Source organism: Mixophyes fleayi, chromosome 6, assembly GCF_038048845.1.
Source record: "Mixophyes fleayi isolate aMixFle1 chromosome 6, aMixFle1.hap1, whole genome shotgun sequence".
Classification (NCBI taxonomy): Eukaryota; Metazoa; Chordata; class Amphibia; order Anura; family Limnodynastidae; genus Mixophyes; species Mixophyes fleayi.
Genome location: NC_134407.1, coordinates 212,544,120 through 212,558,613, shown reverse-complemented (window position 1 = coordinate 212,558,613; position 14,494 = coordinate 212,544,120). Strand labels below are relative to the sequence as shown.

The 14,494-nt window shown below is 40.5% G+C and overlaps 1 protein-coding gene across 2 annotated transcripts; it reads right to left on the bottom strand.

Moving 5' to 3' along the window:
• Positions 1-1,380: 1,380 nt before the first annotated feature.
• Positions 1,381-9,130, bottom strand: LOC142159821 (uncharacterized). 2 transcript variants are annotated; one of them, XM_075214592.1, is made up of 7 exons: positions 9,090-9,130; positions 5,587-5,674; positions 4,594-4,785; positions 4,391-4,514; positions 4,186-4,283; positions 3,902-4,013; positions 1,381-3,099 (listed from the first exon to the last, which is right to left on the bottom strand). In XM_075214592.1, the coding sequence occupies exons 1-7, from the start codon at positions 9,128-9,130 to the stop codon at positions 1,781-1,783; spliced, it is 1,974 nt and encodes a 657-aa protein (XP_075070693.1). In that variant the 3' UTR covers positions 1,381-1,780. The 2 variants fall into 2 exon arrangements, with proteins under 2 accessions (XP_075070693.1, XP_075070694.1); XM_075214593.1 differs by having other exon boundaries at positions 1,381-3,096.
• Positions 9,131-14,494: the final 5,364 nt, after the last annotated feature.

Below are 14,494 nucleotides of genomic sequence, written 5' to 3'. Positions count from 1 at the left end.
TCCTGTCAGTGATTGTCCTAGTACCACATTCTGCCAGTGCCTTCCTTGTCCCTAAACTACAGTACCTCACGCCTACAACTATATTCCTACGTTACTCCATTCACAAACAAAAACAATGCTCAAGACTTAACCCAGGGGCCGTGACTTGCATGGCATATGCTGCCAATTCCATCCTGCTTGGTGGCTCTGGTGAAGACCAGCGTCACGTTAGACTCCGCACCCTGGGGATAGGTGGCACAAACATGATCTGGTTTCTGATCACATCCTTTCTGTTTCCTGATATCCGTGCTTTTGGAAATGATTTGTCCACGATGGACCCCCAATCAACAAAGGCTGGTGTGGTTACCATGCTGTTCTGTGGTATCTACTGGGGTTAAAGAGTTACAGAGTTACAGGAGTCCATAGTCAAAGTGAGAGCCAGGAAGATCGCCAAGGTCAGGCACAGCTTATCAGAAGCAAGAAAAGTGCTCGATCATGGTAAGGAAATACAATAATCTGTCAGTTTATGTAAACATCCAGGATGCAGGGGATTGGCTGCCACTGTGGCTCACTAGGCAGAGCCACTCCTTAGAATTCCGCAGCAATAGGGATCAAGTACCCTGCAGTCTCTCTGCATCTCCCTCTGGGAAATACATCAGCTGTCATTTTAACAGGCGACAACAACCTAAAAAACACAACCCTCACAGAGTTCTTTCCTCAATAGTTACTGTACCCAAACCGTACACACGTACAGGTTATAAACTACAATCACTATGTAAATAGATATATAAATCAAAAGTATTTTACTCACCATGCATTTTAAATCCTCAATTACACATTTAAAATCCTACACACAGTTCGCACATATATAAATAAGACTGATTTATATGAGCAATAAAATAATACAGAAATTAACTCTTTGCTTACCACCATTCTTTGTCACCCTGTTTTATTTTATATCGCTCTTAATTTTTGTAAATGTATTTTAATCTACTTTCACTTTCTATGTAAAATGTAGTTAAATAGTATAATTGGGTAAAATGTAGATAGTCCGATATAACCACCATATGGGCTAGAAGTTGTGGTTAGCAGAGTTCGGTACAGCAACAGCAGTAATAATTAGGTATAAACACCACATTACAAATGTATTTATGAAAGTACCTGAAGGACATGCAAACACAAACAACGCAGTCCTTATAGTAAAATAGATTATGTGTAAAATCTATACAAATAAACACACAAAAATACATATTAACTGCTTCCAACAGTTATGTTAATTCATTCTGGTTTCAGAGAAAGTTAGAGAACATTCAGTAAATGTTTCTATATTTATAATAAATAAATAAAACCACCAAAGAAGGAAGAAAGGGTATAATCCAAACAGTACTCACGAGAGAAAGGTTTATAGAAAATTATTTATTGTTAGAGAAATATGTATAAATATAGAATTTATTGCTGCGGCTGAATAAGAAGAATAAAAAAAACAGTCCATTCTATGACACAAACACGTATCAATTACCACTTAATAATAGAGGCTATATACTCATATAAAACCCGATCAATGTCGCAGATGATGCGGAATTGAAGACAGCAGAATAAAGAAGTTGAGTCCTTTCCTGCAGCTCCGTATATGCGAAATAGTGGACAGAACTTGTTCTAGATTCCGACACAGAGACTGTATGTTATATGTAAATACAGAGTCTCTCTACTTATTTTATATCCAATATTACTAAAATTATCTGTTTCTATAATATTTAATATGATCCTGTACTCCTGTTTCTGATTCATTAACATACACAAATTATTTTTTTAGTAAGTGAATTTTTTGGTGTTTCACTAAATGCGATTTCTCAGTAAAACATTTCCCACACTCAGAACATTGAAATGGTTTCTCACCTGTGTGGATTCTCTGATGTTTAATAAGATCTGATTTTTGTGTAAAACATCTATCACACTCAGAACATGGAAATGGTCTATCACCTGTGTGAACTTTCTGATGTCTAACAAGATCTGAATTCTGGCTAAAATATTTCCCACACAGAGAACAGTGAAATGGTTTCTCACCTGTGTGACATCTTTGATGCTGAGTAAGGCTTGATTTAGTAGAAAACCGTTTGTCACACTCAGAACATGGAAATGGTTTTGCACCCGTATGAACTCTCTTATGTCTAATAAGATCTGAATTCTGTGTAAAACATTTCCAACATCCAGGACATTTAAATGGTTTTGCACCTATGTGAATTCTGTAATGCCGAATAAGGCTCGATTTAGTAGAAAACCGTTTGTCACACTCAGAACATGGAAATGGTTTCTCACCTGTGTGAATTCTCTGATGTTTAACAAGATCTGATTTATATGAAAAACATTTCCGACACTCAGAACATGGAAAAGGCTTCTCACCCGTGTGAATTCTCTGGTGCGTAATAAAATCTGATTTGTACAGAAAGGATTTCCCACACTGAGAACATGAAAATGGCATATCTCCTGTGTGAAGTTTCTGATGTACAATAAGATCTGATTTATATATAAAAGATTTTTCACACTCAGAACATGGAAATGGCATTGCACCTGTGTGACTTCTCTGATGTGAAATAAGGTCTGATTTATATATAAAGGACTTCTCACACTCCGAGCATGGAAATGGCATCTCTCCTGTGTGAAGTTTCTGATGTGTAAGAAGATTTGATTTCTGTGTGAAGCTCTTGCCACACTCAGGACATGAATATGGCTTTTCACCTGTGTGAATTCTCTGATGTATAATAAGCAATGATTTATATGTAAAACATTTCCCACATTCAGAGCATGAAAATGGCTTTTTACCTGTGTGAATTTTCTGATGTTTAACAAGTTTTGCATTGCGGGTAAAACATTTACCACATTCAGGACAGGGAAATATTTTATCACCTCTAGGAGCTGTAACGATATCCGATTCATCAGGAAAACAGTTCTCATGATCTGATGGATTAGATGATATGTCTGCACTGTGAAGTATGGGATGTATGTTTGGGGTAATGGGGTTCTCTCTTGGAGAATCATATATGATGTCATTATCTTCTATTTCAACTTCTTCAGATAAAATGAGACATCTGTCTGCAGTATTCCTGCTGCTGTGTCCATCTGCTGAGAATAAAATAAATGCATAGAAGTATGAATATTCCCACTGAAAAGTAATTGGCACAATGTAGAGCAATGACCAAACATTTCCATACTAGAGGGTATATTTACTAAACTGAAAATATTGAAAAAGTGGAGATGTTGCCTATAGCAACCAATCAGATTCTAGCTGTAGAATGTACTAAAAAAAATACCTAGAATCTGATTGGTTGCTATAGGCAACATCTCCACTTTTTCAAACCCGCAGTTTAGTAAATATACCCCTAGGAGTGACTTCACCTTAAAGTGTATAATTTATAATCCCTTTATCACAATTGTAAGTGTACAGATCTTCAATGTCTCTGAATATTAAATGTAATTATGTACATAGTTGTAGGATTAGAATGTCATTTGTTACAAGGGTAACGTATAACATACAATAAGTGATGAATATCACATAAAAAAGTAGGGTAATGTGTGATGTCACATATGATAGTGACGCAAGTGATCATCGGGAACATCACACGTGGCAGTGAACAGGAAGGATCATGGATAACATTATGTCTCTTTCTATTGGTCATTGAATAAGGAGACGTCTATGTACTGAGATATATAGGAAATACCAGAGACTGTGTGGGGTGGAGATTGATCAGATTTCTTGGCTGGTAGCACAGTGACATGAGTCTAAAAGGGGCCAATGGCTCCCAACTGGACAAACACTTTTTCCTCATTAATTTGTACTAACAAAAGAAGGTGTAGAATAAGAGATTGTTGTAGTGACTGAAGGAGAATATGTGACTCTTCTCTGAATTTAGAGTTCATTACTCACCTGTGCTGATATCTGTAGGGATTTCCTCCTCCTCACACTGCTGATCACCCCTCAAATACGTCTCTTCTTCTCCCCCCGTAACGTCTAATTCAATATCAATTAGGTTTTCATCCTAAAAAATCCACCAAACAATAAAAATAACACATATAATAGTGTCTGACTTAATGAAAGGTGTCAACACAGGATAATATATGGTTTAAGTTCAACACAGCTTCTCTACAGACCATATAATATACAGTCCCTTTGGTATTTTGCCATTTGGTGAGACCCTCAAATCCATCTACCTGATAATCCTGTCGGATATTATGATTTTTCTCTGTACAATCCTGTGAATAACAAGGACTGGGACATCTCTCTGGGGTATTTCTATTACTGCATCCATCTGTAGGAAACATATAGTGACTGGGTACAATGTTTATATGTGTTTATTGAATGATGTGCATAAATAAACTGCTCTCTCCTTCACAATAAATGTAAGTATCTTCTTACCCAGTGATGTGAGGGGCTGGTGATTCTCCATCATCACGTCCTTGTACTGATCCTTGTGTCCTTCTAAATACTCCCACTCCTCCATGGAGAAATAGACAGTGACATCCTGACACCTTATAGGAACCTGACACACACAATGATACAGTCATCACCCAGACACATCCCCTGGTGTTACTGTATAATGTCCCATTCCCAGCAGTCACCTCTCCAGTCAGCAGCTGAATGATCTTGTTGGTGAGTTCTAGAACCCTCTGGTCATTGTTTCTCTCATGTATCAGTGAGTGAGGTGGAGGCTCCATGATGGGGCTCTGGGTTCTGCTCAATTCTCCTGACACACAGGGATGATTGCTGGGTGTCTCCTGCTCATCAGATGTCTTCCTCACTACTGTGTAATCCTGTGTATTGAGACACAATTATAAGGCGTCCAATTATCACATATTCTTTTCTGATGTTTCAATTCCGGACACTTTCTGAATGTGCTTATTTACCTGTATCCTGCTAAACCTATTGGATACATTGCTCTACATCTATCCATTCATGATATTATGTACCACTCCTTAATGTCTCATTCAGACATTTACAAAAGTGTATATTGCTGTTGTCACCTCAGCACAGAAGCACTGTACAGTTTTGTTTAGTATATATATATATATATATATATATATATATATATATATATATATATATATATATATATATATATTTATCCATATTAATAATTCACAGCAGTCCCTGTCACATTGGCGTTTCCAGTAAATTATTGGCTATCAGCCTATTAATCTACCAGTATGTTTTTCACCTGTGGGAGGAAATTGAAATCATGGGGAGAACATACAAACTACACACAGAAAGTGCCATTATCAGGGTTGACCCACAACAGCAGTGTCTGATATTGTTTGACAATTAAATTAACATTTCTCAGCCTCTATAGTAAGAACTAGAATAAGAGTGATGTACCAGTGACATTCCCAGAATCCTTCACTTCTCCAACCAGGTCCCTGTTCTTATTGATAGAGATAAGAGTGATGTACCAGTGACATTCCCAGAATCCTTCACTTCTCCAACCAGGTCCCTGTTCTATTGATAGAGATAAGAGTGATGTCACTGTGACACTCCCAGAATCCCTCACCTCTCCAACCAGGTCCCTGTTCTATTGATAGAGATAAGAGTGATGTCACTGTGACACTCCCCCTCACCTCTCCAGTCAGCAGGTAGATGATCTCCAGGGTGAGATTTAATATCATCTCAGTCATGCGACTCCTGTCCTTGTCCATCAGGAACAATCTAAAAATGGGGTTTGGTCTTAGTGGAGATTAGTAAGTGTGAGATGAACCTCTGCAGATAGAGACAGAGAATACATAGGTAATGTTAATAATGTGACAATCCATTTAAGGTGACATTGTGATTACAATCTTTCAATAGTAATGTCTAAATATTACAATAATCATCTTCATTTACTTATATAGCGTCACCAATTCCGCAGCACTGTACAGATAATTTGTGTCATTCACATTGGTTTAAATTCCATAATACACATACACAGACTAGGGTATATTTTGTCAGCAGCCACTTAACAGTATGTCTTTAGAAAGTGAGAGGAAACTGGAGCACCGGAGGAAACCCATACATACAATGGGAGTGCATACAAACTCCACACACATAAGATTCAAAAGTAAAAGTAACTACTGTTAACACAATAAAAAGTAGATCGCCAGAACGCTAGACCCAGGCCCGATTCCTGATGGACTCTTTACGAGATCTCATAGGACACTTTGCAGTCCTCTGGTATACCAGTTCAGGCTTGTCGACCAACCCTTGCTTCTTCCCGATACCAGCTTGTCACATCTGGAGTCAGGCCGAGACCTGCTACCCACCAGCAGTGAAACCCAAATCTCCTTTTAGGTGTCCCTGGTGAAAAGTGCGGGTTCTTTAGACTCTTCGCCTCTGTTCCTGCCAGCGCTAAGCCAGATTGGCAAAGACAATTTGGGACAGATTGTTTAAAAAATACAAAGGCTGAATATAGTATTAATGGCACTAAAAAGATTAACTACTAAGGAGCTAACGGATCTAAAAGCCACTATTTCAGGTGACTTAACTATTGGCAAGCAACATAACAAATCAATGGGAAGGGCCAGTCGGGTGAAAGGTTGCATAGGGAGAGGAATTAGCGGCAGGAAGAGAGGTGGTGACTCCACTCTATTGGTCATTGGTGCGACCACCTGTAAATCTGTGTTCAGTTTTAGAACTCATATCTCCAGAAAGTCATAAATCAATAAGAGATTGTGGAAAGAAGCGCTACTCAAGTGATGCATGATCTAACTCACAGGAAAGGCTAAATGAACTAAACATGTATAGCTTTGAGCAAAGAAGGGAGAGGGGGATATGATAGAAGCTTTTAAGTCCTTCAGAGGAAGAGAAGTAATAGAAGGGGACATGCACTGGAGGATAGTAGGCTTAGGGGAAATTTGCGGTAAAATAATTTTACTAGGTATAATAGCCACCCAACAGAGGTTAATACAATGAGGGAATTTAAACATGGACAGACATAAAACTATCTTAAAATTTTTTAAAAAAAGCTAAGGATGAAATAGGGACTGAGGTTATCAGGCATAAAAACAATGAACAGACTAGATGGTCAGATTAATAATAAAAAATAAAACAAAAACACAAAACTGTCCAAAAAAAATAATAATAGATTAATATTATAGCTAGTGGCATGCATATGTGTCAAAGATTATACCGTGTCAGTCATCATTCGGCATTTACACTTGCCCAAGTCTGAAACCAAGTGTACTTACAAGAGCCCCAGGGGGGAAATTTATCAAACTGCGTGTTTGAAAAAGTGGAGATGTTGCCTATAGCAACCAATCAGATTCTAGCTGTCATTGTGTAGAATGTACTAAAACAAATAACTAGAATCTGATTAGTTACTATAGGCAACATCTCCACATTTTCAAACCTGCAGCTAGATAAATTTACTCCCAGGACTTGCAGAGGCTGCATCTGCATCAAACGCCCTTCCTGTAAATTGCCTACATTAGTCTAACCCTTCCCATCCCTGTTCCAACCTCTCAGATCATAGACAGTCGTAAATGTGTCGTTTGCGTTCAGACATGAATTGCATGAAATTGCTATCACTGACCTAAGGCTCGTTTCTGAGTATGCGCAGATCTATTTCACACAAGAAACGCTATGCAAATTGGGGTATGTCCGAACATGAATCAGACACAGTTCCTGAATGGGGAGAGACAAGAAAGGCTCGCAGGAGAAGGAACAGGGAAAAATTGAGACGCTTCATAGCAATCCAGGATCCTACTACACAAAATGTAAAGTAATCTACAGGATTCCTCGATTTCATAGTTATAAAACATTCAGGGATTAATTATAGTGAAAATTGAGGAAATCTTGATTACTCTTTACCACTCACATTATTTCAATGGTGATTATGTTCAGGTTGAAAATTTTAAGTGGGCTCATCTGAAGTGTTTTTGATTATACAGCCCTGACACTGACAAGAGGATAACAGCTGTATATTTTAGCTGTTATTGCCATAACGGTTTCCCCACAATTGTAATGTATAACTATTGTGAAAAAGTCCTGTTGAAATATCTAGATTCTAATTTCTACTAATCTGTGTATTCTTTCATCGTATAAAGCAGGGTTTCCCAAACCCAGTCCTCAGGGCTCCCCAACAGTGCAGGTTTTCCATATCTCCTTGCTGGAGAACAGGTGTATTCATTACTGACTGACACATTGTAACAGATCCACAGGTGGTCCTAATTATGTCACATGTGATCCGGAAAACCTGCACTGTTGGGGAGCCCTGAGGACTGGGTTTGGGAAACCCTGGTATATAGCATTATTACAATAATGTAACTCCTTAGGCAACCATGTTATGAACACATTATATATGGGGGGTGGTTTTGGGGGGAAAAGAAATCAATTGTCCATGGAGTGGCTTCATAGATGTGCACAATAAAATCTGCGATGTTGGGGTACAGTATTACCCGGAAATGTGCTCATTGGCCACTATGAGCACAATGGGGGGGGGGGGGTTCAATGGCCGGTGATGTAACGCCAGATATCACTGTGCTATCTGGCTGTGCCCATTGCGACCATTAAGGTAGGTAATCTTCGTACTTTTTTTGATCTCGCACCTCTATGGGGTGTGAGGAAATATGACGGAGATTCCTGACAGAACATTGGCACGATGTGTCTCCATAGACGTTCAGGAGAGACACTGCACTGAAATTAATCTCCTCCTTAGATTCACAGTTGGCTTAGTTCCAGTGTCTCCAATATGAATCCACAGTCACTATCAGACATAAGGCTGTAAGCTGGTTAGCTGTATTTTAAAAATAAAATTAGATTAGCAGCCCCCCAGCAAATCTGCTCTGGACCATGAAATCCAATGTTGTTGATTAGTATCTAATAGTATCTGTTCATTTCTCCCTGCTCATGTGTCATTCTACTTGGAGACTAATAATTGCAGTTCCATAATAAAAGATATTTTGTATTTATTTGCATCGTTGTTTTATTGAGACTTCTCTCAACTAGATCCACTTCAGCTTCTATATATAATTAAGAAGCAGGGTTATACCCTGTCTCCATCAATATATGAGAAAAGCTGCCTGTGGAGCCCACCCTGAGAATAACAAGACACAGACATGTAATAATAGCTGATAATAAATGTCATTACCTGCTGCCAGTACCATCAATGTCTACTCTCTGCTTCCTCATACTCACCTCTCACCGGAAATATATTCAACAACACTTCCGGTCTGTGCGTTCCACCTGTCTTCCTGACTGTGCGTTCCACCTGTCTTCCTGGCTGTGCGTTCCACCTGTCTTCCTGGCTGTGCGTTCCACCTGTCTTCCTGTCTGTGCGTTTCACCTGTCTTCCTGGCTGTGCGTTCCACCTGTCTTCCTGGCTGTGCGTTCCACCTGTCTTCCTGGCTGTGCGTTCCACCTGTCTTCCTGACTGTGCGTTTTGTCTTCCTGACTGTGCGTTCCACCTGTCTTCCTGGCTGTGCGTTCTGTCTTCCTGACTGTGCGTTCCACCTGTCTTCCTGACTGTGCGTTCCACCTGTCTTCCTATGCGTTCATCGGCCCTGCACGGCGGAGAACTCAAGCCACGCCCTTTATGCCTGTCTCTTGGTTGTATCTAAAGTGATGGCCAGCTATGGATTATGTGACCGGTATTAGAGCAATTGAATAGATTAAATAGACATTATAGGAGATATATGCTTTCCATTAACAACTAACACTTGTCTTCAGTGCAGGAGAGTGACAGACATTTTCTTGTTTTCTTGTAGCTCAAACCTTCCACAGAAAGGAAGCGAAGGTGTGATTCTCATTCTCCATTCTATATGTTTAACCCTTTAGTTTTGGGGGAGGGGGTGAATGAGGAAGAGAACAGTACATACATAGATAAACTGTATATGGAACTTGAAGCACAGTGGATATTTTTATGTGGTCCAACAAAGTATATCAGTAACGTTGATGTTAGAAACCTTTTAAAAAAATTACTACAACTCAGAGAATCCTCTTTGCTTTCTTTTTAGAACTCTGGAAATTCCCTACTCTGTCCTCATTGTTTTCTTGTATTGCACTAATACAGTGACTCTTTGGAGCCCTTGATTATTGTAACATGGTGTCCAAAAGCAAAACTGCAAGGGGGGACAAGCCATACCCTCTACTGTCCTGAGGTAAACAGGACAGTCCTGTTTGAGGGCTCTGCCCCGCCGTCCTGATCATCACCGGCTTGTCAGATGTTTGGTAGGTACATTAGCCTTTCCCACACCAGCAGCAACTGCCATTTGGTATGTCATTTCCTCATGACTCCAAACATTGAAACTTGCAAGGTTGGTATAAAAAAAGTCCTCACCACGATCCACCCAAACCCTCCCCGATCCATCTAGAAAAACCTCCTTTTAGGCAAAACTCCACCCACTTTTATGTACACCCCCACCCCTTTGACGGTACGCAAATTGGGACAGGTGAGTGGTATGCTGCTTCCTCCTCTGGTGCAAAAGGATTGTGGGATTCTTAGTCACACTAGTTTATTAAGGACTACAATGCTCAATGAAGTAATTTTCTTTTCTTATAAAAATCCTTATCTAATATTGAGAGCAATTATTATTGAGGCGCTAGCGATCAGCTATAATTTATAACAACTGAAGAAAGACACAAAGCTGAATTGAATTGTGGTGCACTATGTAGTCCATAGTGCACCACAATTCCATTCAGCCCTTTGTTTCTTCTTCCTCTGGTGCATCAGTAAAGTGAAGTTCTTCTGGGAAGATATGTGGGTTCTCCTGGTAGCATGCCATTCTTGCAATGAAGGGGTTAGCTCAGAGAATGACATTGCTAATCTCATCACCCCTGATTAGGCTCTTCTCTGTGATTCTATTGGCATCTCTTGCATTACTATTGCTCCATCCCGCCCTCTGCGTTCAGCCAATGACCGTCACCTCCTCCCAGGCTCGCATCCAAGACTTCTCTCGTGCTGCCCCCTCCACTGGAAGCAGCTCCCCCGCTCCATCAGAACATCACTCAACTTGTCCAGCTTCAAACGGGCCTTAAAAACCCACCTCTTCCTTATAGCCTTCCAGTCCCCCACTTAACTGCCCTCCTTCCAGTCTCCCACTTACCCCCTCCCTCTCCTGTCCCCCTCCTACCTCCCTTCCCGTCGCTCTCCTCTCCCCCCTCTCCCCCTTTCCTCCTACCCTCGCGTCTCTGTCCGTCCTACCCTCCCCTTAGATTGTACGCTCCTTCGAGCAGGGCCTCCTCTCCTGTTCTCCAGCTCCTTGTCTCTTCCGTGAGGTCCTTCTACCCCTCTCTCTACCCCCGGGGGCTCTCACCTTTCATCTAGCTGTATTTTGAGCTTCCGAGTTACTGTGCTTTTTGTTAACGGTTCCGTGCTGTCTCACCCTGTACCGTGTTTCTGTCTGTCCCTGTACGGCGCTACGGATACCTAGTGGTGCCCTATAAATAAATATTAATAATAATAATAATAATTACTATTCTAGTCCTGAGATCACAATATGGACAACTTGGCTCAAATTTTATAACATTTAGGATGTTTTCACACACGGCACCAACCAATTAGACTGGTCCCTTTGAACTATCAAACTGTGTATGGCAGATTACTTGATACCAACAAACAATGCCCCTTAATTCTCAAAACTGTCCCTCACCATCAGTACATGCATTATTGAAAGTACTATATTTAATAAATTGAAAAATCAATATTTAATCAACTAATTGTCAGACAGTCGAGATATTTGGCAGAAATAATTGTTTTAACCTCCTCTCAACTAAAAAAAATTTTTTAAAAAATCTGAGACGGGTGGTGGACATTTCATGTTTTTTTGGGTGATCTGACCCACCTAGTTTTGCTATCAATGACAGCACTAGAAGTTTGTAACAGCAGCTGTATGAACAGTCATGGCTAAGATAAGCTATACATATTTATTAGCCAGATGTGTGCCATATACCGGTCCAAGTGGAGATGTATTTCATCTGGTCAAATGTGGACTATGTATACTGGTCAGTGGTGTTGTATTCCAACTTACTCTATACTGTCTAAATGTTTGATGCATAGCATTGTGATCAAATTTCAACTTTGTGTACTGGTCATCTTAGTACTGTATAGTGGACATCTAGATGCTGCATTAAATTATGGTCCAATGTATTTTGCAAGTGTGCTGACATTAGAAAATGCAAAATATAAGGAATAGGGACTACATTTTGATAACATGCTGTGCATTCCATATTTTTTTAGTTTTATTTTAAGCAAGAAAATAAAAGAAACTTCAAAATAAACACCTTGCCTGTCCAACACTAAATACTACTGACTAACAAACCAAAGTTCCAGCATGGTTTTCTCATAGCAAAAATCAGGGTTCCTCTCTCAGAAATTCTGCAGTCCCTTTCTCCAGGTAGTGGGAGGCTGAATGCAGTGCCTAGCAGTCTTTTTAACATAGCTCACAGGTGCCAGCATTAATCAGACTGACAGCAAAGCAGAAAACCTGGACTGAGCTTTGTAAATGGAGCCCACCCTTCTAACCGTTTACACCCCAGGAACCTTTACCAGCTTTTTCCTGAAGCTGAACAGCTCTCTAGGAAGCATTTCCCAAATATAAACACTCTCCCTGGGGTTTTAAAACATATAGGTTAGAAAAGTGTGACTAATATACGCTATATGGACAATAGTATTCGGACGCTTGATCATTACACCAGCAGGGACTGTAATAACATTGTATTCAAATACATATATTTTAAAATTGAGTTGGTCCCTCTTTTGCAGCGATAACAGCTTCCACTCTTCTTGGAAGGCTTTCCACAAGATGTTGAAGTGTTTTTGTGGGAATTTGTGCCCATTCATTCTGTAGAGCATTTATGAGGTCAGGCACTGATGTTGGATGAGAAGGTCTGGCTCACAATCTTCTCTCCAGTTCATCTGAAAGGTGTTCGATGGGGTTGAGGTCAGGGCTCTGTGCAAGCCAGTCAAGTTCTTCCACACCAAACTCATCAAACCATATTTTTGTAGTCCTTGCTTTGTGCACTGGGGCAAAGTCATGTTGGAATAGAAAAAGGACTTCCCCAAATTGTTGCCACAAAGTTAGAAGCATAGCATTGTCCAAAATGACTTGGTATGCTGAAGCATTAAGATTGCCTTCACTGGAGATAAGGCGCCTACCCCAACCCCTGAAAAAACAGCCCCATACCATTATCTCTCCTCCACCAAACTTAACAGTTGGCATAATGCAGTCAGGCAGGTAGCGTTCTCCCGCCATCCACCAAACCCAGACTCGCGTATCTGACTGCCAGAGAAGTGTGGTTATTCACTCCACAGAACACGCTTCCACTGCTCCACAGTCCAGTGTCGGTGTGCTTTACACCACTCTATCCGACATTTGGCATTTGTCTTGGTGATGTGGAAGTTCAGAAATCTTCAGCTACGGAATCAGCAGAGCGCTGGCGACTCTTACGCACCATGCGCCCCAGCAGTCATTGATCCCGCTCTGTGATTAATTTTTGAAACAAATATTTTTATTTAAGTTTTCAAACAATACAATTAAAACATAACAAAAATAGCTTAGCATGCAGTTCTTTCGAATATACAAGCCTGTAAGGAAATGTGTATAAAACGTTAAACATATAAACAACACACATTTCAAGTAAATGTCCAATGTAGCGTGTGGCCCAAACAGATGTAGCGTCCTCTCCCACCGCCACTCAGCAATGTGACCCCTGAACCTAACACCCAGTCGTCCAGCAGGTGCATACACACATAAGAGTAGGTTTATAAAAGGTATGGAAGGGACATTCAAGGTGGGTCAAAATCTGCCACCAGTGATCTCACAGCATATCTATACTTTGCCCAGCGAAACAGATATTATAATACTTAGGCATAGTGTTTGTGGATTGGTAGGTGAACCATTCATGTCCAACAGCCTCATTCACCAAAACAACCCAGACGGCAAAACTAGACCTAACACTGGCCATCCACTTTCAGGCTATTGTGACCTTGGCCGATGCAAGGAGATTGACATATCTGGTCGCGCTCCTGCCAAGCAGCAAATCCACTCCAAGACCGAACACAGGTCTTAGGAAATAACAAAGGAATCCTGATGCCACTACCTCCAACCAGAAGTCCCCAACCACAGGCCAGTCCCAGAGAAGGTGCCAGAAGTTAGCAGGGATGCTCCCACATTTTGAGCACATAGAATCAGCTCTGACACCTATCTGGTGCAGCCTGTATGGGGAGTAATAGACTCTCTGTAATATGTATAGCTGCACTTGCCTACATCTGGTACAAGAGTTGGCCTTCCTGGCACTGTCAAGAATGGCGCTCCAGTAATCATCATCCAAGGGACCTAAGCCTGATTTAACACACCTCTAGCAACGGGTCTGATTGAAACACCTCAATTCAATAATTAACAGGTGTAGCCAAATACTTTCGTCCATATAGTGTACTTACCTGCAAACACTATTCCAGGGACTTTATCACAATGTACATAATTTCTACTTTCTGTACTACGTCTGTGTCAGTACTTTAAGGACTTATTTTTTTCCCCACTATGAAACAGAGTACCC